Source organism: Stegostoma tigrinum, chromosome 7 (assembly GCF_030684315.1).
Source record: "Stegostoma tigrinum isolate sSteTig4 chromosome 7, sSteTig4.hap1, whole genome shotgun sequence".
Taxonomy (NCBI): domain Eukaryota; kingdom Metazoa; phylum Chordata; class Chondrichthyes; order Orectolobiformes; family Stegostomatidae; genus Stegostoma; species Stegostoma tigrinum.
In genome coordinates this window covers 30532503-30559727 of record NC_081360.1, presented here as the reverse complement: position 1 = coordinate 30559727, position 27225 = coordinate 30532503, and the positions used below count along the sequence as shown (strand labels likewise).

Sequence of the window (27225 nt, the reverse complement as noted above, 5' to 3'; positions counted from 1 at the left end):
AAAAGGATGGAAAGAGCAGTGATGGGGCACCTAATATTCAGTTCTTCAGCCCTATGCAGAGTGGGTTTTCACCCTGACCACCCCGAGTGGATGACTAACTATGCCCAAGCTTCTGGACAGATATCAGAGGATGCTCTCCATTTACTGTGACAGGACCTCCCCCAACCCAAGGGAAGGGTATATCTATTGACTTGATTGAGGACTGCTAACAATCATGACAAGCTTTCTGACTTTATCTCTGTACTAAATGGCAAGGCAAGACAGAAGTAGTGTGATTTGTTAGCTTTGGCAAGGCACGGCAGGGATGCTGAGAGTGTCCACGTTGTCTCAAGGTGTGTGATTGCTAATAGAGCAAATGAGCAGGCCTGAGATGAAGCCTTGTCCAATCTGTCAACTGGGGGCCCCTGCCCCTGGCTCCTTGCAGCAGCCATATGATACCCATTGCTGGTGCACTCCAAAAGTGCAGAAGCATCCTGTAAGTGGATTGTAAAGCTGTCGTGAAGTTCCTGAGAAGATGGCAAGTGTTGCGTTGCAGCATTCGTGGGCATGTGTGGATGAGATGGTTGCCCTGTAAGGTGCTCCAAGATGTTGGTGCCAGGAGTCCAAGATGGCAGTCCAGAGGAATAGGCAGGGAGCTGGAACTGCCAAGTATCCACTCTGACCTTCATACCAGTGAAATAACTCCTCAGAGGCCAGTATCCCATCAACAACTCACCCTTTGTTTACTCAGGGAGAGTCCTTGACACTGATCCAGCTCCCACAGAGCCAGCTCACAGAGTGAATAGGATGTCTGACAGTCCTGTTTATACCTGTCATTGAGGGCTCCCTGATTGTATCGGATTAACAGCTTCACTCATGGAGCTCATATTCTATAAAGGTCCACCTGGACCTCATTACAATGACTACAGTTGGAAATGGCCGATATCTAGTTGCCCAGCAGCAATGCCAGGATAAGAACTGACATATTAATGAGGTGATATTGGCAGTTAATAAGGCAGGAATAAGAGATAATTGATTTTAGTAGGTATTTGACTGTTGCCTCGCAAGAATCTCATTTCAAAGTCTGGAACTCTGAAAATACAAGTTGCACCAATGTTGAGAAAGGCCTAAATCATATTCTCACATGTCTCTCCCAGATTTTTTGCCATACCTCATCTCTTTCAGGCCCCTATTCTGCCCATAATATTCTTGATCTACACACCCTCCCAGTTTGAAACACGTTAAATTTATACAAAAAACCAATTTCCAACATCCTTGACATCCAAGAGCTCCTAATTTAGACCACATTCCACACATATAGACTATTTGCGCTCTATTCCAATAAAAAAACTGTCCCAATTTAGGCAAAGCCCAGCTTAAACACATCAGCCGACTTGCTCAACCTACACAAACTCCCAATTTTCAGATGCTGAAAAGTGCATGCTCCTAAATTATACTGTGCTCAGTTCAGACACCCATTCAACATACTCCACAATTAAATAGCAGACACATTGCCAACTTGGCACCTATTTGAATAATGCAACCAGCTAATTTTCATCATGTACAATTTTGCACCCCTTCCCAATTTACAGCGTACTTAAATCTATACCAAATTTACACCATGCTCAATTGATACAACCTTCCAAAAATAAGCCACGCTCCCAGTCTGCGCCACACTTGATTTACACACCTGCTCGCAATTTCCACATATAATCAAATGCAGTTAACCAAAACCCTCTTGTGGCACATTGATATTGTCCCCACCTCTGAACTAGGAGGCCCAGGTTCAAGTCCTGCCTACTCCACAGATGTCTCATAACATCTCTGAACAGGTTGATACGTAAAAAAAATTGCATCTTCCCAAATTAACCACACTTGACGAATATACCCTTCCAAATTCAATACCCCGGTAAAAGAACTTTCTTTAACAATTAAAGATGATTTAATTAAAACTGACACAATTAAAAATACCCTTATCTAATTTACACTACACTCAGGTTAAACATTTGCCCAACATACAGCACACTGAAGGATCTAGGTTCAAAGCCTACCTATTTCAGAGCTGTGTCATAACATGTCTGGAGAGGTTGATTAAAAATACCTACACCACACTGAAATAATATGATTAATTTACACCATACCCAAATAATACAACTACCTAATTTATATCTGACTCAAAACAGACCCACACCCAAACAAAATCACACTACGTTTGAAGAAAACCTAGCATATTTACACGCAGTCAGTTAGAAAAACTGCTGATTTATATGGGGCTCGGATAACATTCTTTCAGTTTACACTGAGCAATTTCCATAGGCTAATTTATATTAAACTAAATTTACGCAATAAATTCAAACAAAGAATTGTGGATGCTGGAGATCAGAAACAGAAACAAAATTGCTGAATAGAAACAGAATTGAACAATCACCGGACTCAAAACATTAATCTGCTTTCTCTCCACTTTTGCTGCTAGACCTACTGAGTTTTGGCAGCAATTTCGCTTTTGGTTCAATTTACATGGAATTCCACTCGAAAGCACACGGTTTCAAGTCATTGCAAAAACACATTTTCCTACAATTAAGAAATGGACCAACCCAATTTATACCACACTCAAAATTACACCCATTCACAATTCACCCAATGAACAATTTACGCATCCTCTCAATTTACACCATCTATACATAACACACACTCCTAATTTAGACCACACTTGATTAACTTCTATCCCAAATAACATGGGCTGACAATTTACACCATAAATGATGGTCCACATCTCTGCTACTTTGAAACATGTGCCTGCCAAATGAATTGAGGTGCTGTTGAGGTGCAGTGGTATTGCCCGTGCCTCTGAACCCGGGGGTCTGAGTTCAAGTTCCACCTACTCCAATAGCATCTCTGAACTGGTAATTAGAAAATACGGCCTACACCCAGAAATTTACACTGGACTCAATTAACATAACCCCTGTATGACATAAATGCTGAATATCAACCACTCAATTTTCACCATGTTCAAGTAACTCACGTTACACTTTACAACATGCTCAAGCAACTGACTACTTTACACGATGCTTGATTTACACACCCTCTAAATTTATACCATTCTGAAAAATATTCCTTCCCAGTTTGCAATATTTCAATTTACATCATGCTCGTAAAATGCTCATTGTCAACTTACGCCACACACAAATAATGCAAATAATGTGGCACAGTGGCTCAGTGGTTAGCACTACAGCTTCACAGTGCCAGGGACCCGAGTTCGATTCCAGCCTCGGGTAACTGTTTATGTGGAGTTTGCACATTCTCCCAGTGTCTGCGTGGGTTTCCTCTGTGTTCAAAGATATGCAGGCTAGGTGGATCGGCCATGCTAAATTGCCCATAGTGTTCAGGGGTGTGTGGGTTATAGGGGAATGGGTCTGGGTGGGATGCTCCAAGGGGCGGTGTGGACTTGCTGGGCCAAAGGGCCTGTTTCGACCCTTTAGGGAATCTAATCTAATCTTTCCAATTTTGCTACGCTCAAAACGCGCACATCTGCTTTATGTACTCGTTCACTTACCCTCCTAATTTACACCAGGATTAAATTAGGCACCCTCCAAAATTTAACCCAGGTTTGATTTATGCACCCTCTGTATTTACACCAAACTTGATTTGCCCAATCATCCAATCCTGTTTGATTTACACGTTGATACAATTTAGCCACAACTTGATTTACACACTCAATTTACATCACAGTTGACATTGACAAACTCTCAGTTTACACCGTAGATGATTTACATATGTTCCCATTTTACATCACACCTTGGAATCTATCATTAAGGATGCTTAACAAATGTAGAAACTCCTATTTTCATCAAATTCAACATCGTTTGACAAAAGGGAAATTGTGTTTGACAAAAATAATTATGCTTCTTGTATATGGAACCAGTGGGTTAGTTAAATGGGAACCAGCAAAAATTGAATACCGGATTTTCCAAAAGGCATTCTACAACATGGTGCACTAAAGATAATCGGTGAGAGAAGGGCAAACCAAGTTGAGGGCAATTTATATCAGCATGGATACAGGACTGGGTAATGAACTAGAAACAGAGTAGGTATAAATAGGTCATTTTCAGGTTGGCTGTCCTTGGAGAAACAGGATAATTTATTTAGGTTTGCTGAAGCTACAGAGCTATTTGGAAACGTAAGCTATGAGAAGGACACTGAGACACTGCAAAACAATCTAGACACATTAAGTGAGTGAACAACAAGATGACAGATGGGGTATAATGTAGGGAAACGTAAGGTTATTAATTCTGATCACAAGATAGAAAAGTGGAGTACTTTTGGAAGTTGCAAATGTTAATGTTCCGAGAAATTTAAGTGTGCCTCTACAAGGTGTGCAGAAAATGATCATACAAGTATAAAAACCAATTATGAAGAGAGATGGCATGTAGGCCTTTAATGTGAGACACTTGGAGAACAAAAGTAAAGACGTGTTGTTAAATTTTACAGCAATCTGCTGAGTCTGCACTTGGAAAACTATATCTAGCTTGGGTTTCCAAATATAAAGTACAATATGCTTGTATTGGAGACAATGCTGTGAAGCGTCCCTTTGTTGATCCTGACAGACGAGGGATATGCTACAATGATGGGGTGAATAAATATGACCTACATTCTGTGAAGTTTGGAAGGGTGAAAAGGTAATCTTATTGATATGTCCAAAATTTTGAAGGAGGTTGGCAGGATTGAACGTGAGAGGCTATTTCCCCTGGCTGTGAACCTAGAAAATGGGGCTAAGTCTTGAGATAAGGAATTGATCATTTAAAACTGTGATGAAGAAAAATGTCTTCACTCAAAGTGTTGTGAATCTTCAAGATTTTCAATCCCACTGGGTTTGGATGCTTCCTCATGGAATTATAGTGGAATGCCGTTCAACATATTTGAGTAATTTACATTATGCTGAGATACTACATTTTTTCAATTTACACCAAAGCAGCCTCTCAACTTACAACTTTTTCTTTTGAATCTTGCACAATGTCACTAGCTGGGCTAACATTTATGGCCCATCCCTAATTGCCCAGAGAGCAGTCAAGAGTCACCTAGGCCAGACCAGGTAAGGACAGTTTCCTTCCCTCAAAAGGAAAAGCACATCAGTGAACCAGATGGAGTGTTCCCCTGATAAACAACAGCTAGGTGATTAATCCCAGATTTTTATTGAATTTTTATCTGCCACGGCAGGATTCAAATCTGAATGTCCAGCACAGTAGCTGAGTTTCTGGATTAATAGTCTGATGATAATAATACCATTTGAACATTGCCTTCCCATTTAGTACACCATCGCAATTTACACACCCTCAAATTACATATCCTCGCTATTGACACCATGCATGACTAAATAGACTCTTTCTATTTTTACCACCCTCCTTCCAATTTACACCATGTCCCAATTTACACTCTACTCATTAATAAGTAAAGCACCCACCTAATTTACAGCAGTCAATTTACGTACATTCCCAATTTACACAAGGCTTGATTAATATAACCTCCACATGATCAATACACTCAATTTACACACCTGCTTGTTATAAACTAGTTCAGTTTATAAACTCTCCCAATTTGGCCCATGCTCAATTTACATTTTCTTCCATTTAACACCATGTTTGAACTAGACACCATCCTGATTATCATCAAGCGCTGAAAATATACTCTCTGTTTTGTGGCACATTCAGTTTTCTCAAACTACTCACTTTCACCACGTTTAGTTTACTCACGCTCCCAATTTAAAGCAAGTTCAAGTTATACATCATTCAAATTCACAGGCTCGTTTGAATAATGACCTCCCATTAACACCATGCTCAATACACCAAGTTGCATCCAAAAGATTCTCAAAATTTGCACCATGCTCAATTTACACCCCTGACCAATTTGCAAAATGCCTTACACACCCTCCCAATTTAGCCCACACTTGATTATACACCCTTACAATTTGCATCGCTCTGAAATAACTTACCCACTGTGCAGCAGAGTGAAATGCACACCAGACCAGTTTGTACCAATCTCATAACAAACATCCTTCCTTTTCTCACCACTTTGAATTTATTCATACTCCCAAGTTACACCAGAGTCAAATAAAACAAATCTCCAGTTCACATCACAATCAAATACCCATCCTTCCAACTTGCACCATACTGCATTAATGCCTCACCCCCAAGTTAGGCCAAACTTGCCGTAGACACCTTCATAATGTACATCACATGCAACATAATACTCACATAACATTCATTTCCAATAAACATGTCTGACACAACCTCTCAGGTTTTCCGCAGTTCATATTATGCTCCTTCCCAGCATTTGATTTATACACCCATCCAATTTACACCAAACTGGAATAATGCTGTTTCCCAATTCACAACTCACTTGATACGCATAGAATCCCTACAGTGCAGAAAGAGGCCATTCAGCCAATTGAGTATAAACTGACGATCCAAAGAACAATCCACCCAAATCCACCCTGTCCTTGTAATGCTGCATTTCCCAGAGCTAAGCCACCTAGCCTGTGCATCCCTGGACACAACAGGGAAATTTACGATGGCCAATCCACCTAACCTCCACATGTTTGGACTGTGGGAAGAAACACACGGGGAGAATACATAAACTACACATACACAGTTACCCAAGGCTGGAATCGAACCCGGATCCCTGGCACTGTGGGGTAGCAGTGCTAACCACTAAGCCACCATGCTGCCTTAGTGATTTATAACACTCCTGATTTACACACCATTTGGACAACATATCTCCACAATCTACACCACACTCAAATTGCACAGCCTCCCAACTTACTACACAAGTGATTTACACGCCACCATAATTTACAGCATGTTTAACGTACACACTTACAGTCAGCAAGGCTGCAGGTAATGGGAGGGTGATGGGGTGGAGAATAGGAAACAAGGTTGGCAAGGGAGCAAGGCTGCTGGGCTGACAATAGCAAGACTGCCGGCACAGGATGAAGTGAGGGGGAGATGGGCTACAGTAAGGCTTCCAGGATGGTGACAGTGAGGCCAGGAGGCCAGAGAGTTGAGGGAAAGGGAAGTGAGGCTGGTGAATCCAAGGCTGAAGGATGGAGGTGGGTCAGGGAGGATGTGAGTTTGCAGACACAGGAGACAGGAGCTGCAAAAGGAATGGAGTGCCTGCAAGGTGGTGGAAGGTATTTAGAGTGAGAGAGATGGAACAAGGCAAAATTCAGGGGATCGGGGAAAGGGTCTGCAAAGTGAGACAGTGAGGGACAATGAACCACAATGGGAAGAGATCAGTTTGAAACCTTTTCCCAAAGGAATTCTCAGCAAACGGGTAACCAGGAAAACTTATGGGATTTAATTTGACGCAAATGAAGATGGATTATCTAACTTTAAGTTTCCAGGAATCCAGGAGCTACCAAATAGGGGAAAATATAACGGATTCTAATGTGGTGCTGTAATGTGTCAACTAGATGATTTAACACTGAACTGTTTCATTTCATAAAATTTTGCACTTTAGTATAATATCTCAAAGCATCTCCTATAACTGTCTTTACTAGAGTTTCGATGACAGTGTTCAAAACCAACAACAGCAATAGCTTCATCACTCTATGGAGAGTGTGTTCAAGCTGATAGCCTTTTCTGTATAGAAAAGCTGCGTCAGCTTTTTATACTTACTATTTACTAACTTATATTTGTTTTCTTTGCTCATCTAAATACAATTGTGTGTAGGAGGTTCATGTCTTTCTTCTTTATGGTCATTTTAAATTTAACAAAATGATTGTGATTACTGAGGATGCTGATTATTCCTGAAGAAGGATCACTGGGTCCAGATGGGGTGGTGTACAGGTGGGACTTTCTCCTTTCCCAGTACTGGCAGTGGAGGACACACCAGTCCATGCCTACCTGGTCTGAGGTTGCTTCTCAAGTTAAAGCAGTCTGAACCATCTTGGAGGAACGCCCATCACTGCAGAGCATGCCAATTCCTTTCAGCACTGCGCCATCATCTTTTCTCCAAAACCTCACATTCAATCTCTCTCTGCCATGCTACCCATCTCCCACCAAGGCAAATGCTCTTACTGTTACATGCAACATCTTATTTTCCTCATTTTCAACCCAAAAACCCAACATTGCTAACCACGCATGCCCTCTGCACTGCCTAACCACTCACTCGGGAGCCTTCCCACCCGTACCAACAGAAATAGCTGTACCACCCATTTCTATCTCTCATCATACCTGCCTCTGTCTCATTCCAGAAGAGAAACAGCCCACAATCAGGGAGGGTGAGTCAAGACAGGAGGTGGGCTTATCTGGAGACCATCGTGTCTCTGACTGCTGAAGTGGCTGCTATCAAAAGCTACCCCTGACTTACTGTGTCAGGACTGACCGAGTGAACACTACCCTGCTTGATTTGACTATGAACAGCTGGCAACCATGACAAGCTTCCTGCCTTTGTGTCTGCGCTAAACAGTAAGGCACGGCACAAGTAATGTGATTCTAACGTCTCGTGCTGAGGGGGCAAGACACCAAGAGGCAAGGCAAGGCAGGATGTCGTGAACATCCAGGTGAGCTCAGATTTTATGAGCACAATGTCAGTGAGCAAAGCGGCTGAGAGATGGATCTGGTCCGCTCAATGAACTAGGTGTGTGTCCTTGAGAGCAGAGTGTCCTTGGGGCAGTGTTACAATGAAACCTGCCACTGCAGTCTGAGGTGCAGCATTGAAGTGAAAGAGCATACTGTAAGTGAACAGAGATGTGGCATGATGGTGAGGGGCTGGCACTAATTGGATGCCAACCTCTCTGGACGTGTGGACTCATAGCCAGTGCCTGCGGAATGTGCGCTGAGATGTTGGTGGGCAAATAGCGAGCTGAATTTGCCAGGTACACGCCCTGATTTCCATGTCAAGATTTCTCAACGGCTAATTTGTTTGCCGAGAAAGCTGAACACTGATGACATGAACTGCATTATTAACAAGACTTTTAGCAAACAATAATCCCTTTTAACTGGCAGCTCTCTGCTGCCTAGCAAGAAACTCGCCACATTGTTTGTCAAAATCATAAAAGATGGAGCAAATTGTTCTGACCTTGAGATCAGCTTCACTGAACTTCTAATCTGATTCTGCTCTGAATTTCACCATAGCCCATGATCAGATCCCTTTCAGATTCTGCCCACTATTCCTATTTACAGCACATTTAATGTACATAACCTTCAATTTACACACACTCCAATTCACACCATGCTCTAGGGACAAACTCCATTAAACATCCTTCCAGTTACCCCAACAGTGGATTTATGCAGTCTTCCAAGTTACACTATTCTTGATTTATACATACTCACAGTTCACTGTAGACTTGAATAATTTACACTCTCAATTTAAACGTTGTTTGAATAAAACATCCTCCCACTTTATACAGCTATCCATTTTACAAGCTATTCAAATAAATGACACTCACAACTTACGCCACCTTCTATTTAATTTCAACAGACTCAATTTGCACACCTTTCCAAGTTACAAATGATCCCCAAGCTTGTTTTACACACAATGCCACATTATACCAAAGGTGACGTATACACCATTCCAATTGATACACTACCCACCTTCTCTATTTACCTCATATGCAGTTTGCTCTCCTGCCCAATTTAAATTTGAATAACTCACGTTACATCATCATCTAATTTACATCATTGAGTAACACATTCAGGCAAATTACTCCACATACTCACAATTTCCATCACAGTAGATTATTACAAACTCTCAACTTACACCACAAGCAAGAAGCTCAGCAACACAAATTTAAATCAGGTTCAATTTATACATCTGCCTAATTTAGACTATTGTTGATTTAAACGCTTTAGTAATTCACAACAATTGATCGACACATCTTCTCACTTTATCCCTTGATCTATGTATGGGTCCTTTCAGTTTATACTTTACTGAATTTACGCAGCTCTCTGTTTACACCACATTCAAGCAAATAATGCCATGCCCAATGTACAAGCCCTAATAATTTACAGCACTCTCAAAACATGCACCTATCAATTAAAAACATATTTGATTCACAGACACTCTGAACATATATTACGCTCTCACGACAGACTCCCAGTTCACAACATCATCAATTAAACATCATTCTAATTTAACCCACACTTGATTCATACACAACCATTTTAATTCACACTTGATTTACACACTGACCGCATGCCTGACTTACATTCACTCCCAATTTAGACCACACTTGTTTTGCACAGTCTCTCAATGGTTTTACATCTTCTCAATTTGCACAAAACACACATTTCCAAATTATAACCTCCCCATAATACACACACTACCCAATCACACTCAATTTACACATCTTCCAGTTCATACAATTGTTGATTAATGCATTAACTAATTTACATCAGGATCAATTCACAAATGAACCGATTTACACCACAATCAAATAGGACATATGTGAAATATACCCTTCACTCAAACTTGCACAACCCTCACAATTTACACCACATTTACTGATATAGATACTCTGATATAGACACTTCTGAACAGCAGACACAAATGTTCTGAAGAAGGGTAATACCCAAAACGTTGACTTCTCCTCCAGATGCTACCTGGCTTGCTGTATTTTTCCAGCCTCCTGTTTGTCTACCTTGGATTCCAGCATCTATAGATTTTTTTATCCCTAACAATGTTCAACATGCTCAATTCAAATGACCTTGTGCTATCTTTGCAATCAACTTAAATTCCACCACACCGGATTTATTACATACCAACCCAACATACGCCACATCCAATAATATATGCTCCCAATTTACATGATCTTCAGCTCACACACCCGTCCAATGTATCATTTGCTACACCATCTGAATTTGCACTACTCTCAATTTAAACCCCTTCCAATTTAAAACGCTCAATATTCACACTATTACAATTTGCATCACACTGAAATTATATACCTTCCCTATTTACTTGATTTGCATCATGCTCAATTTATACACTCTCCATATTTACACTGTACTCAATTGATATTAAAATTTTTGTGAAGATTTGTAGCTCAGATTGTGGATGAGGTTGTGAACTTGTTCGCCGAGCCAGTGAGTTTGATTGCAGACGTTTTGTCACCCTGCTCGGTAACATCATCAATGCGCTTCTGGTGTCCTGTCCCACTTGTTATTTATATGCCTCAGTTTGCTGGGATGGTTGATATTACTTCCAGATTTGTTCTTCAGTGGTTTGTATATCGGGTCCAGTTCAATGTGTTTGTTGACAAAGTTGCGGCTGGAATGCCAGGTCTCTCTGAAATCCCTGGCATGTCTCTGTTTGTCATTTTATAAGATTTAGGTTTGATATGGAAAGAACAAGAGACAATCCACAGTAAGAATGATTAACAAGGGGAAAGTCAACTTCAGTGTAGGGTGAGAATAATTGCAATTGATCTGGACAAATGCCAAAGGCTAGCAGACCAAGCCATATCTGCACAATGGGCTACCTCCAGGTTAAGCATAATTCAATCACAACCATTATACATTCCCACAAAGTGGAATGCAAGCAAAAGATTAAAACAAGGAACAAAAACTGCCTGTGAATAATTTTGGGGGCAACACGACTGACAACCACGGAGAAAGTGATAAAGCATGTGACAGAAGAAAAAAAGAGAGTAAGAAAGAGATTGACAATGAGTATAAAAAGAGGATTCAACAATCTTCCATAGGTGTATGAATAGTAACAAAGTGGTAAAGAGAGGATTGAAGCCAATTATTGATCAAAAAGTGGATATATGCATGGAGGCAGTGAGCACGGCAAAGGTATTCAATTAATGTTTTATATTTAGCTTTAGCAAGGAAGAAGATGCTACGTAGATCATGGTGGAAATAGTAGGCAATATTATCAGTCAAGAAGTTTGCAATTGATAAGGAGATGGTACTGGATGTAGTTGAAACTAATAAGGCAAATACAGATTAATTAAGGAAAGCCAAACATGACCTGTCGTTGACAAATCCATGCTAACTAATGTGCTGGAAATTTTCTGACAGAGGTAGTGGAGAGACTTGACAAGTGTAATGATGGTGACGTGATAACTTCCAAAAGGCACTTGATTTGCACAGCATCCCCACTTCTCCCCCAAAGTAACACGCCACTCAATTTACACATCCACTCAAATCACACTGGGCTCAATTTATAAACTTTCCCAATTTATCTCACATTTATTTTACACAGCCACTCAATTTACCAAAAGTTCAATATATGCATCTTCCCAATTCACACATATACTTCATAAATTATCTCAATGTTGTCTATATTCATTTTACACACCCAGTAAATTCATATTAGGCTTAAATAACATGAATCAAATGGATATATCTAAATCTGGACGGGATGGATGGACTATCTGATGTAGGACTGCCTGTCTGCTATCAGCAGTTTGGCAGTGAATGGATTTAGTTAAATTGACTTCACCGTAGCTTCCGTGGCATGAGTTTTGAGAGCATCAGAGTCCGATAAGGTGTGTGAAAGGGTTCTGCACAAGTAATACAGTCAATAGTAGTGAGATATGACAATGGACCATACTATAACTTATATGTTTGTATAATATTCAAGCCAAAGCATTGAATATAGTTGTACTGGTGCAATAACATAGCTTGAATAAAACATCACTTTACAGAATACATTTGTGGTATAAATAGCAAAGAAGAGATATCTCAAAATGATTACAAGTTGGTAATATATTCAAGGCATTTGGTTTATGTCAAATGCCACAAAATATGCAGCTGAAGCAGTTTATAATTGTTATCTGAATTCAGAATAAAAGATGATTGTAATTTCTTTAAAATAATACATATTTCAAATTCTTTAAGTGGATTAGTTCAGTTACGCGATCATCGTGAGTATAAACTGTGCTGTTGATGGATGTTGATATGCATATTGAAAGTGAATGCTGTGTTGTTATTCAAAGTCAATCTTCATAGAATTTTTCCCATTTGATATGTATTTATCTTAGAATTTCTCCAATAAATATACTTCACAATGGGAACAATGAGGCCAAAATCACAACAGGGAGGTGTCAAACCCAGATTACTGATGATATTTGACAGCAAAGTGGCTCTTGACTGCACAGTCAATCAACAGACTTTTCATTCACTCATGGGATGTAGCCATCTCTGGCCAGGCCAGCATTTATTGCCTGTGCCTAATTGCCAGAAGACAGTTAAGAGTCAACATTGCTGTGGGTCTGGAGTCACATGTCGGCTAGACCAGGTAAGCATGATAGACATGCTTCTGTGAAGGACATGAGTGAGCCAGATGGTTTTTCCAACTATCGACAATGGCTTAATGGTCATCATTAGACTCTTGACTCCAGATTTTAATTGAATTCACATTCATGGTCCCCTGAACATTAATGGTGTAGCAATAATACCACTAGGTCATTGCCTCCCCAGTTTGGAGTAATGTAGCAGTTTGTTATTTTCCCTGGAGCAACGAAAGCTGAGGGGAGACCTGACAGAAGCCTATGAAACTATGAGATACATAGATAGGGTTGATAGTCAGCACCTCTTTTCCAGAATTCACATGTCAAATACTGGGGGCATACATTTAGGGTGAGATAGGGAAAGTTCAAAAAAGATGTGAGGGGTAAGCTTTTTACGCAAAGAGTGGTAGGAGCCTGGAACGCGCTGCCAGGGATGGTGGTGGAGGCAGAAACAATAGGGGCATTTATGGGACTTTTAGATAAGCACATGAATATGCAAGAAATGGGGGGATATGGACCAAGGCCAGACAGGAGGGACTAGTTTAATTTGCTACCGTGTTCAGCGTAACATCATGGGCTAAAGAGCCTGTTACAGTGCTGTACAGCCCTATGTTCTTTATTTGCATACATTGCACTGTTTGGAAGAAGGTACAAGATTTGTGGCCTTACCACAGCACTATTAACAGTTTTGGACAACATCACGGTGTACCGTGCAGCATCACTTAGCCAGATCAAAAGTTTAAACAAATCTTCCCTCGTGTTTACATTTCTGAAATCGATAATCCCAACAGTTCTTTTCCTTATGATATGAGTTTATCCTTTTTGTAACCAACACACCACACACACACACAACTTAAGCTGAACAAGCAGGTGGACTGTAAAAATTAGAGATTGAGATTGTTGCACCACACCAGATTTCAGAAACCATGCAAGGCCCAAGGATCTTGCATTGACTTCCTTCAGAAACGTGCAGCAAATGCTTTTGATACGGACTTTGACAACTGTGGCTGCAGCAAAGAAGTGAGCTGAAATCCTGTGAAGGGATTTTACCTTGCTTTGTGTGACACAGATGGTACTTTCCATAATATAACTGGGATAAACTGATGTTATGTACAAACTAACATTTACCAAAACTAGTCAACATACAGAGATCAGTTGGCAGAGAAGGAACAGTATCTTTTTATGTCAATGACAAGGTTTGTTAAGAGCAATGTGGTTCATCGTCCTCTCACCTGACTTTTATTTGCTGCCACTTTTGCAAACAATGCCTGAGACACTTTGGCTCGTTTCATCTCTTGCTGGATGTCATCGTAAATAGCTGATGTGATATTCAGATTCGTGCTCTCCACCTTAACCAGGAGATCTGATGTTGACGCAGAATTCTTGGCCTATCGAGAGAGGGAGAGGGAGAGGGAGGGAGACAGAGAGAGAGAGAGAGAACATTAAAAAAAATTAAAATAAAACCTGCTTTCAGCCAGCCATCTGTGCACAAATCATCAGTGGATTTCAGTCAGCTGATGCCAAACTGCATTAGCTATGGAGGACACTTCCTGTCCATTATTCTAATCAGGTTAATTGTGATTAGAAATAATTGCTGTTCAGGAACAGAGCATTCCTATAGGACATGCAAACACAGTAAAGCACTTTTCATGCTGTTTACCAAATCACTAAGGTAGGCTGTGCAAATCATGCCCAGAAATAATAAACATTTCATTGCGAGGAGAGAGAAAGAAACCTGATAAAGCAGTGCACAGATGAAAAGATAAAACAAAATTGCCTTCGTGAGGAAGATTTAATTCTCTGAGAGAAAAGGAAGGAATAAATGGGTAGAGACCCCGAAATAATAAATTATTACTCAATTTAATGTGCTCCCAAAAGTCTAGCTCATCTTTTATTAACACATTACATATGTCAACCCGGTACGTACTGTATACCATCATTATCATTATTATGCTGGCCATGGATGTTGATAATTTCACATAGGAAATCACTGTAAATGAAAACTTGTAAATTTCATGGAACACTGAAAGAAATGCAGCTGATTTGATGGTTTAATTTCCTTGATGCCGAATTACATTTATGTATTCTGCCATCTTCATTTTAAAAAGTATGCAAGTCTGCTTTTAGTTTCTACATCAATAAAAACAAAGCTTGCTTTTTGAGTACCTGCGAGGCTCGAGAAGACCCTGGGCTGCCTGCTGAAGGCGAGACCATGGAGATGTTAGGGTTCATACTTCGTTCTCTCTCCTCCTGGTAGATTCGGTCACGTTCTGCCTCTGGAAGGTTCAGGAAGTTCTGCATGGCTCTTAGATTTACAAGGAGTGACTGGGATGCTGTTCTAGGATCTTCCTCTTTGCGGAGGATCTCTGATAGCAAGCCCTGGTGTAGAAGGCACCCAATGTCATTAAAAAAATTCAAGTGTGAATGCCCCTGTCCCCAACATGCCCCACGTTACAATCCAATATTTCCATGCAGTAATGCTTTTGGTATTTTGAAGCACAATAGAAGCAGCTAAGAGTCAGGACATTAATTCTTTAGGGAGTAGGCAGAGAGCCCCTGCTCAAATTCTGAATTTGCTTTCAGTCTGTTGCAGCCAAGTGTCGTGTTGACAACAGCAAAATAAACTCATAAATCAGCTTCAAAACTTTCACAATTAAAGCAGTTTAATGGATTGACATTGAGTGTTAACCCTATTAGACGCAATCATTTTCACTTCCAAGTGTGCTGGTAGTACTGTTCATTCGACATATGCAAGGACCATCACTCAATAATGGCTTGTCCTCTCTTCCTAGGCGAAAGTAAGTTGGTACACACAGGGTCAAACTGCGTAACAACAAAAAAATCCACTGCAACTAACTCATCTGGAAATTAGTTACTTTGTTGTCTGTATTTGTAAAAAAAAGGCATAACTCAGCCTGGTGCTGCGTCCAGTAGGAAATAAATTAAGCTCATTTTAAGTATATTACATCTGGATAAATAAATACACAGCCTTTATTCACCTGGAAAATATTAGGATTTCAATATGCAAAACAACTCACGTGGCTTTTTTTTTCAAAAAATCAGGATTCCATTTAATTCTGATTTAATGAGGTGCAATTTAGTTTTAAATAGCCAGGTGCATGGTGCATTGGTGCCTTGTATAGTTTACATTAGCAACAGCCTGGCCTACAAAATAAATGGCAAACGTCAGTGACTCCTCTACCAGCCAACTGCCACTCCTGGAATATTAAGTACTTGTATATAAAAAACACCATATACTTATGGAATTAGTCAGTTTCAAACTTAGACACAAGTTAATTGTCACAGGCTTTGTCTTTTGTAGGCGTTGACCTCGTGTTGCTGCAATCATTTCACGCGATGCTGAGGTTATTGAGGAACATCTGTGCCTGCGAGATGTTGTTTCTAATTCTCCAGCAGCTGTCTGCTGTTGGAAATCTTTGTTTCGGCGCTTCCCTAAGAATCTGGTACTGCCAGCCTCCAGACTGGGCAGACTGCTCGTGCTCCTTTGCTTGTGCCCCTCTCCTTCTCCAGGAATGGAAGTGTCAGAAGTACCACAAACAAAACAAACTCTGCCACCTGTCTATCATGGAAGGAGGCAGAAAACTTTAATGCAGAGCTGATAGCCAGGAAAAGGCATTGATCAGAAAGAAAACATGGTTGGGGGGGGGGGGGGTGAGGAGGGTAGGTAATGTAATAAGGAAATGGGAGATAAAAGATTTAATTTTATGAATGTACGAATTGGTAATAGTCTGGACTTGTATCAAGTACGTGTTCAGGAAATTCTGTGAAGTGGATTTCTGATCCCAAACTTGCAGATGTTGGCATTCAGTTTCTTCCCTTTCCTTAGCGGCAATTTTTTGAAAAAATAGAACTTAATTTTTTTAATAAATCTTGGCCTGAATATAGAGAAGGACAACAGACCACCAGGTCAATGCACCTTAAATTGCAAATCTAGGTATAAGGGTCAAATAACTGAGGATATAATTGTATCTCAGCAAAATGACTATCATACTTCCTTGAATATGTTTGTCTGCCCGTGTGTAAACCAGAGGTGAGCAACTTTTGTTTGTGTAGTTGATTATATCTAGAAGTATAACGTATATTTGCACATAAGACCAGGAAATAATAAACACGGGCAGTAATAAAAGGCCGGCAAGGGGCAGCAAAATAAGAGCAGGAGAGCAACGACTAAAATCTAGGGATCAAACTCCTATGGTGTAAAAAAGAGAAGTTTCCTGAAGGGAATAAACTTGTGAGGTAGGCCAGGGTTCAGAAACAACTAAAGAAAAGGCTAAGACAGGTACAAGACTAAACGAAGATTAAAAAGATAAACTTACCTTCACTTTACACAGGAAATTATTAATCAGAGAACACCTACTCATATAGCTGAATAAACAGGACTAAATCAGATCTTAACAAGTCTTAACATAGTCATGTAAGAATCAATGACTGAAGAATATGGGATAGTTTGAAACCATATTGGAGGACTAAAATTTAATACAATATTTAGCAGATGGCTTTGACTCTCAGTAACTCCCGGTGCTACTGCTTAGTCAATAATTGGGGCTAATTATTGGGGCTCTTTAAGAGGTCACTTGTGTCCCCTGAGCCAAGAGTTGCTGCTACACCTTTAGTAAGTAATTTCTGCCCTTCCTTTGTAATGAGTTAGAGTTATCAACTCATGAAAATGTTGCTTAAATGAAGCCTCCTGGTGAAACCTTGTAGCAAATGACACATGGGCGTAGATTTAAAAATACACATTAAGGATATTGAGGCAGCTGATCTGCCACCTGATGAATTTCTTTGTAACTAGCTTTATATTCCTGCATTTATATTTATTAGCTTCAATTTTCTTTTCTGTCCAAATGGTGAATTTTCAATGGGCCAAAAGGCCCCATAACTTTATTAATGGCAAATCAGGAAGCTGGTTCAGAACAGCTATTGAATCTGTACAGTTACTGATCTCATGTATTTCAATTAATTCCCCTCACAACACTGGATATAAAACTATTTTTTTAAACTTACATAAGGGCAACTATACGGGCATGAAAGCTGAGATAGCAGAAGTGAACTGTCACACATAGCTCAGGGATCAATTAATCGAGTCACAGTGACAGACATTTAAGTGGGTATTTCAGAATACTTAGAATAAGTATGGCTGTGCTATCAAAACAAATTCTAAAGGGAGGATCCACCATCTGCAATTAACTAAAAAGGTTCAAACATTAGCATCAAACACAAGCAAAAAGCGTATCACTCCGCAAAGTGGCAGGTCAGATGATTGGTTAAAATATAAAAAAAAGCTGAGAATGACAAAGAGGTTACAGGAAGATGAACTGGTTAATCAGGACAGTGTGAAAGGAAGCTAGCTGGGAATGTAAAAACAGATAGCAGGAGGTTCTACAGTATCTAAAAAGCAAAAGATTATGTAGAGTAAGCGTTGGTGCTCTAGACAGAGCAAGAATTGTGAGTTAATAGCAAATAATAAGAAAATGGCAAATAAATTGAACAAATAATTTGCCTTTGTCTTCATCGTGGAAGCTACAAAAATACTTTCAAGCATTGGCTGTAAATCCAGAGGCAGAAGGGCTAGGGAGACTGGATGCATTTGCAAATCATGAGGGAAGTGGTATCTAAGCAGCTGATACACTTACAGGCTGACAAATCTCCAGGTTGGATAGACTTCGTCCTAGGGTCTGAAAGGAGGTTGCTAATAACATAGTAGATACAGTGGTGTTAATTTTGTAAAATTCCCTGTGTTCAGGAAAGATTTAATCAGGCTGAAAAGGAGAATGTATGACGCCTCAATTCAAGAATAGAGGGAAGCAGATAATCAGCATTATTTCATGAAAAAGAAATCATGTTTTGCCTTCTTCAAAGGCACAGCCTGTGCTTTGAATAAAGGAGAGCCTGTAGACATACTATTTGTAGATTAGTAAGGTATTTGATAAAGTGCCACATCATTGTTTACCATAGAAAGTACAATCTCATGGTGTGGTGGATACCATATTAGCACAAACTGAAGATTGGCCGGCTGGCAGAAAATCAAGAGTATGCATAAAAAGGGTCTTTGTTTGATGGGCAACATGTGATGAATGGAATCTCATGGGAAGTCTGTGCTCCGGCTTCAACCTTTTACAACTTACATCTTAAACTTTGATGAGGAGAATGAAGATATGGTAGCTAAATTCACAGATAATAAAATGGTAACATTAAGAAGACAAAAGGATTTTACAGACTGATTCAGATAAGTTGAAGGAATGGGCAAAAATTTGATGAATGTTGCATAAAGTGAAAAACATGAAGTTGTTCTCTCTGGCAAGAAGGATTAAAAAGCAAAGTGTTACTTAAGTACAGATGACTATGGAATTCCGAGATGCAGACCCATTGAGGTGAGCTAGTGTATGAGTTACAAAACAGGAATATGCAGATCCAGCATGTTCGGGGAGGCTAATAGAGCACTTTCCTTTATTAGAAGAGAAATTGAACATTAAGGTAAGGAATTATGCGCTTCAGTTATACAGGGCACTGGTATAACCACATCTAGGACACTCCATGCAATTTTGGTCTTCTTATTTAAGAACATGAATGTGTTGACGCTGATTCAGAAGATGATTCTCGCTTGATACCTGGAATAAATAATTTTATGAGGGAAGTTTGGAACAAGTTAGGCTGTTTCCGCTGAAGTTCAGATCAGTGAGGTGTTTGGGGGGATGAAATTTGATTGAAGTGCATGAGTTCCTGAATGATCTTAATCAGTCAGATATGGACAGGATCTTCCCTCTTGTGGACTAGTCCAGAATGAAACAGCATGGTTTTAAAACTAAGGATCACCCTTTCTGGACAGACAAGAGGAGACTTATTTTTCTCTGAGGATTGTGCAACTTTGGAACTCTTTGCCTCAGAAGTTGCCAAAAGCAGGATAATTGAAATGTTTTAATGCAAAGGTGTGTACGTTTCTTGTTAGACAGGGAATCTAAGGTTATTGGGAATAGATGGGAATGAGGATTTTGAAACACTGACAGATTTCAAGCATGATGCCAATGAATATCACAGTAGGCTTGAAGGGCCAAATAGTCTATTACTGCTCCTTTTACATGTGCTTGTAACACCAGCTCACTCAACACTTTAGGTCAACAACCTGATGATTTGAAGAATATTTAAGGTAGAAGTATGTGTAAAAAGATGTTGACATTCTCTTGTATCTCTGCAGGTATTATTATTTAATAACATGCTTTTGGTGAAAATTTCTCTTTAAACCAGAAGCATTTAATAAAGATTGCACAGGATCTACATTGACTGGAGTCATTAAACCAGATTAGGAAGAAGATGCAATTGGAAAGCAAATTAGGAAGTAGGTTACTAACAGATAACTGGTGAGGTTATAACACAGTGATAGTGGGAACTGCAGATGCTGGAGACTCAGTTGTGTGACTAACTACAAATCCGAACTGCTCAGACATGATTTAATGACATCAGATCTTTCCTATCCACTATCTACACGTCTATCAGTTAGAGGAGACTTATACAGTTGTGTTTTAGACTTAGCTATCTAGTTTTGATACTGTAGATAGGTGGACAGATATTCTCAGCAAGACTGTCATCCTTTTTCTAAAACAGGCTACTCATCAATTCATTGACAATCTCAGTACAAACTCCACTGTTGAACTGATTTAGATATTAAGCCCATAAGTAAACAGAGTTTCTGAAAGGCATCAAGAGGCAATGAGGGTAACTCCCAAAAGAAAGGCTTGGTTCAATGGACAAAAAGATCTTAAATTGTAGGATGGTAAAGAGTTGGTAACATATGTATTTGAAGCATTAGGATGTACTGAATCCCACCATAACTGAGCATAATTAGAAACATGTCCCTTAAAATAGCTGCAACATACTCTTAACCATTTTGCCTGAGGGAGGTGATGGGTGGGAGGTAGGGGAGAGATCTTTTGAGCCCATTTATCTCTATATTTTAACTTGATCCTATTTCAAGAAGGAGACACTTGAGTGTCACATTCTCACATTTGCATTTAGCCTAAGGAGCTTGTCTTTACAGGCACTGGGCTATAATTTTATTCCAAGTTCTACTGGCAGGAAAGACAGGGCCAGCTCTCTGTTCTTACATAATTCCCTCATCCCATTGATAGAATCAGATCTGTACTTCTGGGTTTGCAATGGCATTCAGATTCAGAAGACAAACTGCAGATGATAGAGAATAATTGGGTATCATCCTGCTGAATTTAGTTAGTTAATGGTAATGGAAGGAATGGAATTGTGGGAGATATAGCAGTTTGGATCGGAAATTGGCTTGCTGAAAGAAGACAGAGGGTGGTAGTTGATGGGAAGTGTTCATCCTGGAGACCAGTTACTAGTGGTGTACCGCAAAGGTCGGTGTGGGTCCACTGCTGTTTGTCATGTTTATAAATGACCTGGATGAGGGCGTAGAAGGATGTGTTAGTAAATTTGCAGACAACACTAAGGACGGTGGAGTTGTGGATAGTGACGAAGGATGCTGTAGGTTGCAGAGAGACATAGATGAGCTGCAGAGCTGGGCTGAGAGGTGGCAAATGGAGTTTAATGCAGACAAGTGTGAGGTGATGCACTTTGGTAGGAGTAACCGGAAGGCAAAGTACTGGGCTAATGGTAAGATTCTTAGCAGTGTAGATGAGCAGAGAGATCTTGGTGTCCATGGGCACAGATCCTTGAAAGTTGCCACCCAGGTTGACAAGGCTGTTAAGAAGGCATACAGTGTTTTAGCTTTTATTAATAGAGGGATCGAGTTCCGGAACCAAGAGGTGATGATGGAGCTGTACAAAACTCTGGTGCGGCCGCACTTGGAGTATTGTGTACAGTTCTGGACACCGCATTATAAGAAGGATGTGGAAGCTTTGGAAAGGGTGCAGAGGAGATTTACTAGGATGTTGCCTGGTATGGAGGGAAGGTCTTACGAGGAAAGGCTGAGGGACTTGAGGCTGTTTTCATTAGAGAGAAGAAGGTTGAGAGGTGACGTAATTGAAACAAATGAAATAATCAGAGGGTTAGATAGGGTGGATAGGGAGAGCCTTTTTCCTAGGATGGTGACGGCGAGCACAAGGGGGCATAGCTTTAAATTGAGGGGTGAAAGATATAGGACAGATGTCAGAGGTAGTTTCTTTACTCAGAGAGTAGTAGGGGAATGGAACGCTTTGCCTGCAACGGTAGTAGATTCGCCAATTTTAGGTTCATTTAAGTCGTCATTGGACAAGCACATGGACGTACATGGAATAGTGTAGGTTAGATGGACTTGAGATCGGTATGACAGGTCGGCACAACATCGAGGGCCGAAGGGCCTGTACTGTGCTGTAATGTTCTATGTTCTAAACTAATATATTAATTTGGATTGAGAATTGGTTAACACACTGAAGACAGGGAATAAAGACTTTTTTTCCAGGCTGGAAAGATGTAACTAGTAGCGTGCCACAAAAATCAGTCCTTGGACCCCAATTATTTACTATGTATTAATGACTTGGAGGAAAGGGAGAATGTAATGTATTCAGATTTGCGAACAACATAAAAATATTTTGTGAATGAGGAAATAAGGAATCTGCAAGGGAATAGAGACAGTTTGAATGAGTGGGCAAAAACATGGCTGATGGAGTTCAGTATGGAGGGTCAATGTGTGGAGTCATGCACTTTGTGAAGAACAAAAGCAGACTTTTATTTAAATGGAACAAGACTCCAAAAAGGTGCAGCACAGAGGGAGCTAAGTGTTCTTGAGCATGAAACAAACTGTTAGCATGCTAGTGCAGCAAGGAACTAAGTAAGCAAAGGGAAATTTCACTTTTATTGTTAGGGAGTTAGAGTCTAAAAATGGGGCAGTCTTGTTACAACTGAGGCAGTAGTGTGCATGTGTGTACTGCGTATAGTTTTCCTCACCATAATTTTAATAAAGTAAATACTGGCTTTGGAGGCAGTTCAATAGAGATTCACCAGGCTGATTCCTTGGATGAAGGGGTTGACTTATCAAGAACAGCTAAATCGTTTAGGTCTTTACCCATTAGAATGGAGAAGAATGGGGCTGCTCTCATTGAAACATTTAAGTTTCTGAGCGGCTTGACAGTGTCGGTGTTTCCACTGGTGTGGGAGTCTTGCACTAAGGGACATCGTTACACAGTAGAAAGATAGTTACTTAAAACTGAGATATGAAGAAAGTTCTTCTCCCACAGGATACTGAATCTCTGGAATTAAGTACCCCAGTGATGTGGAGGCTAGATCACTGAAAGTACATAAAGAGAAGATTTTTCAAACAACAGGGAGTTGATGGCTATGCTGAGAAGGTACAAAAGAGGACTTGACAGGGGAGGCTTGAGGGGCCAAATGGCCTACTCCCGCTCTTGTTTCTTATGTTCTTAAAATACTTGCTGTTTTATTAAAAAGATCTTGGTTTTCTCTAAAGGATGAGATCTTTAAATAAATGATTTGACCCCTTTGTGAGATTCCCTATTTGTCCTGATGAATGCAGCTTTAATGGAAAGAAAAATTAGGATAAAAGCACTTCATCCAGTTTCACTCCTTCATTTCCGCATGTTTTCCAATTTCATGAACTTTCTACATGATCCTATGCGACGATGAAATTGCACAATTCCAATATATGGGAACCATGTCCCTCACAGGCAATGTCGGCTTACACTGCATCATTTATTGTGGGGGAGCTTGTTAACAATCAAACTCAACATTTGTTAGATTATTATTTTGGCAGGCAGAGTATTTACGGAGCTTGTACTGAGTGAGCTCATCCTAGCCTGTTCAGCTAATTTACTCAACAGACACGATAGTTGTTCGTTCCCCATCCGACTGACACTTCCCTTACTTTTGTTTCTGTGGCAAAGGCAAAGAGGAAACAAGCACCTGTGTACGATTGAAGGCAACTCGTGCAAACACCGCTTGCGATACGCTGGCTCTCTTTAGCTCATCCCGAACTTGCTGGTAGATTTCTGGAGCGACCTCAACTGACGAGCTGGAAGGCTCCGAAGGTTTTACAGGCCTGGGGATAGGTGGGTGATTGAGGAACTGTTGGTTAATCGATTGGGGGTGCTGGTGTGCCAGCAATCTGCTGACGGCAATCTGCTGGTTGATCAGGTGGGCCATCGCAAGCTGCTGCCTCACCAACTGAGGGCTCAACTGCGGCGACAGTAGGCTCGGGCTCATGATCGGCTGTAGTGTTGGCACTTGACTTCTGATGGGAGGGCTGTGATGGAGCTGGCTGTGAGGAGGTTGCTCACTGCTCTTTGCTAAGTTTGCCAGTTGATTGATGCTCGTCAGGTGTGATGGCCGTTGCCCTAGGACACAGTACTCGGCTAGATTTTCTCTTTCGACTAAAATTGAGAAACAGAAATGGTGAACATGCAGTGGTCTCAGTGACTGTTATCAACACCATACAAATAAAAAAATGGATTTCAGTGCAAGCCTAAACTATTTCAGAAAAAAATAAAGGCACTATTACTCCAAATAACTTTACCTGGAAGGTAATTGTAAATAATCTGCTGCATTAAAGAGAGAGTCCAAACAAGTTTATTGTTGCACTTCTGGAAATATACTTCAGAAATGAAAATGTTTCATAGTGTTCATTTTTACAGATTGGCAGTGGGACTCCTTGTATATTTAAAGGGTCCAAATAAAAACAGTCACCCAAAGGCCTGCTACCTCAGCACAGGTGAAGTTAGTGGTTTTCATGTGCGTGACCCTGGGCTCCTCAATCAGGATCCTATGAGGAACATTTCTCTTCAATACCAGCTGAGTATGGAAGCCAGCAGTGAAGGTAAATGTATATTTTCCCTTTATAAATGCACTTTTCTTGCCTGTAGGAGGACACTAATAGGGCATTTGTTTCCTGCGATAGTTCCTAATGTATTTCCTAAAGGTGACAAGGTGAATAGTGTGTGCTGGGTGCTGACTGCCTGTGCATTTATATGGTACTGGCTATAACCATTTAATAAATGTGTAGAGAAAGGAATATTGTTCGGTTGCTCAGCTGGCATGGCTGCAACTTAAATTGCTGCCAGTTTTACAAGGGAACAAGGATAAAAAAAGCATGAGCCCATGAGGGCAGGATTACAAGTACTTGAAGTTGTTTATATTGTCATCTATGTCCTTCTGAAAATGAAGGGTGGGGGTGGGAATGGAATCTGGATGGGCCAGGGGTAAAGCAATGCTCCTTACAACCTTGGGATTATGTATGTGACTCCTCCATTTCTTTGACTCAGATAGAAAATCATAGAAGCCCTACACTATGGAAGCAGGCCATTCAGTCCATACCAACTCTCCAAATCCCCACATTTCTCATGGTTAATCCACCTGTCTCCCCACCCTGGGACACTATATGCAAATTACCATGACAGTCACCTAAGGCTGAAATTGAACCCAGGTTCCTCGCAGTATGAGGCGGCAGTATTAACCACTGTACCACCACATCCTTATTGTTTTTCTCAGCAAGCTATTTTATTGGAGCTACCATATCTTCAAGCCACACCCACTGGCAACCAGACCGGGGTGTGTGTGTGTGTGTGTGTGTGTGTGTGTGTGTGTGTGTGTGTGTGTGTGTGTGTGTGTGTGTGTGTGTGTGTGTGTGTGTGTGTGTGTGTGTGCGCGTGTGTGTCTGTTTCATCTTTTTGCCACTTTTTTGGAAATTAAAAGAGTCAGTCCTGATGCCAATACTGTTAGACATAATCTGCAGATGCTTTTGTACAAACTAAAGGAGATACATGTCTTGCTTGCATGTTGAAATTGATAAAATAAACAAGAAGCATCACCAACCAGAGGGGTCAAAGCCCACAGAAATTATTCACTGACTTCGATCTTTCTGTGAATTTCTCTCCCATTTTACTATAAAATATGTTCACAAAAAAAAGTTAGGGGAGTGTTTTGCCTGCAAAAACACTGTCCAGAACTAGCAGCACAATTACACAGAGCAGGCTCTAAAAGAAGACTGAGTACAGAATTGCATCTCAGAGTAGCCATCAATGTCACAACCACCGTACTTCTTAAGCCAGGGGTCATTGGCATGTTGCTGTTTGGAATGATTGATTCAGAGTATGCAGTCACCTGTAGCCGCTATATAATAGGGATAAGTTAAGTGTGGTGTTCATTAAATGTCCATACCTGTTACATCTTAAAAACCGTAGAAAAACAATTTGAAGAGCAGAATTTTCTGCAGAATACAAATGGATACTGATAAGGTCGTGGGGGGTGGGGATGTGGGTGCAGACAGTGGGAGAAGGGACCAGTATACCTTTGAATAGTCTGTTTGATTGAAACACTGAGGGAACCCAGTCTTGTGCTGATTCTGGGAGAGTAAAAGAGAAAGACGATAAATACTACAAATTAGTTTCTATCAAAAAAAATCATAGAACATTCTGCCTCAGTGGTAGATTTAGTTCTCACAGTTCAAGTCTAATCCACTTGTCATTGATAAGGCAAGATTACAAAAATATTAATTGTTTATCAAATATTGACAATGTTTTCAGAATAAATTCTTAAAGAGATGGTCATGGTAAAGACATTTGGTTTAGATGTGAAGCCATCACCTGCTACATTATCTAAATAATTCATGATATTAGTTATGACTAATACTTATTATTTGAGGTAAAATTAAATAAAGCACTTTCAATATTTAATGAAAATGGGAAAAAAGAAATATTGTTTATATCTGTGAAGGAAATAATATAAAGCAAATAAAAGAATTCATAAAAAATCTGGGAATAAGTGATTCAAAGTAGTTTTAGGAATCCACAGGAGCTGGTTTAAATTATTTACATGACTTGTTTTAATACATTTCTGCAGTAAATGACAATAGATTTTTTTAAGTTAAAATTTGTTCTGTTCACATCGGCTCATCGAAAATCCGCAGTAAAAATTAATGCATTTATATCATATTAATATTGTATCATTATTGGGTATTTTTGCTTTGAGGTTATTATTGCTGCTAACATCTGTTATTCTATTGAGTTCTGGTAATTCAATGTAGTCATTGAACAAGA

At 40.1% G+C, this 27225-nt stretch overlaps 1 protein-coding gene and 1 long non-coding RNA gene across 18 annotated transcripts in view; one reads left to right on the top strand and one right to left on the bottom strand.

The window, feature by feature from the left end:
- satb2 (SATB homeobox 2) overlaps positions 1-27225 on the bottom strand; it is a 175807-nt gene that overhangs the window by 88948 nt on the left and 59634 nt on the right. For 14 of the 17 annotated variants that reach the window (XM_048535018.2, XM_048535021.2, XM_048535020.2 and 11 more), the window contains 4 exons: positions 26478-26531; positions 24098-24564; positions 15380-15592; positions 14446-14601 (listed from right to left, as the gene is read on the bottom strand). In XM_048535018.2, coding sequence (XP_048390975.1) covers positions 14446-14601; positions 15380-15592; positions 24098-24564; positions 26478-26531 — 890 coding nt within the window. The remainder of the gene's footprint in view (positions 1-14445; positions 14602-15379; positions 15593-24097; positions 24565-26477; positions 26532-27225) is intronic. The other 3 variants (XM_048535024.1, XM_048535028.1, XM_048535030.1) reach the window with 2 other exon arrangements.
- Positions 1-27225, top strand: part of LOC125454349 (uncharacterized) — a 47144-nt gene that overhangs the window by 12568 nt on the left and 7351 nt on the right. The window lies entirely within an intron of this gene.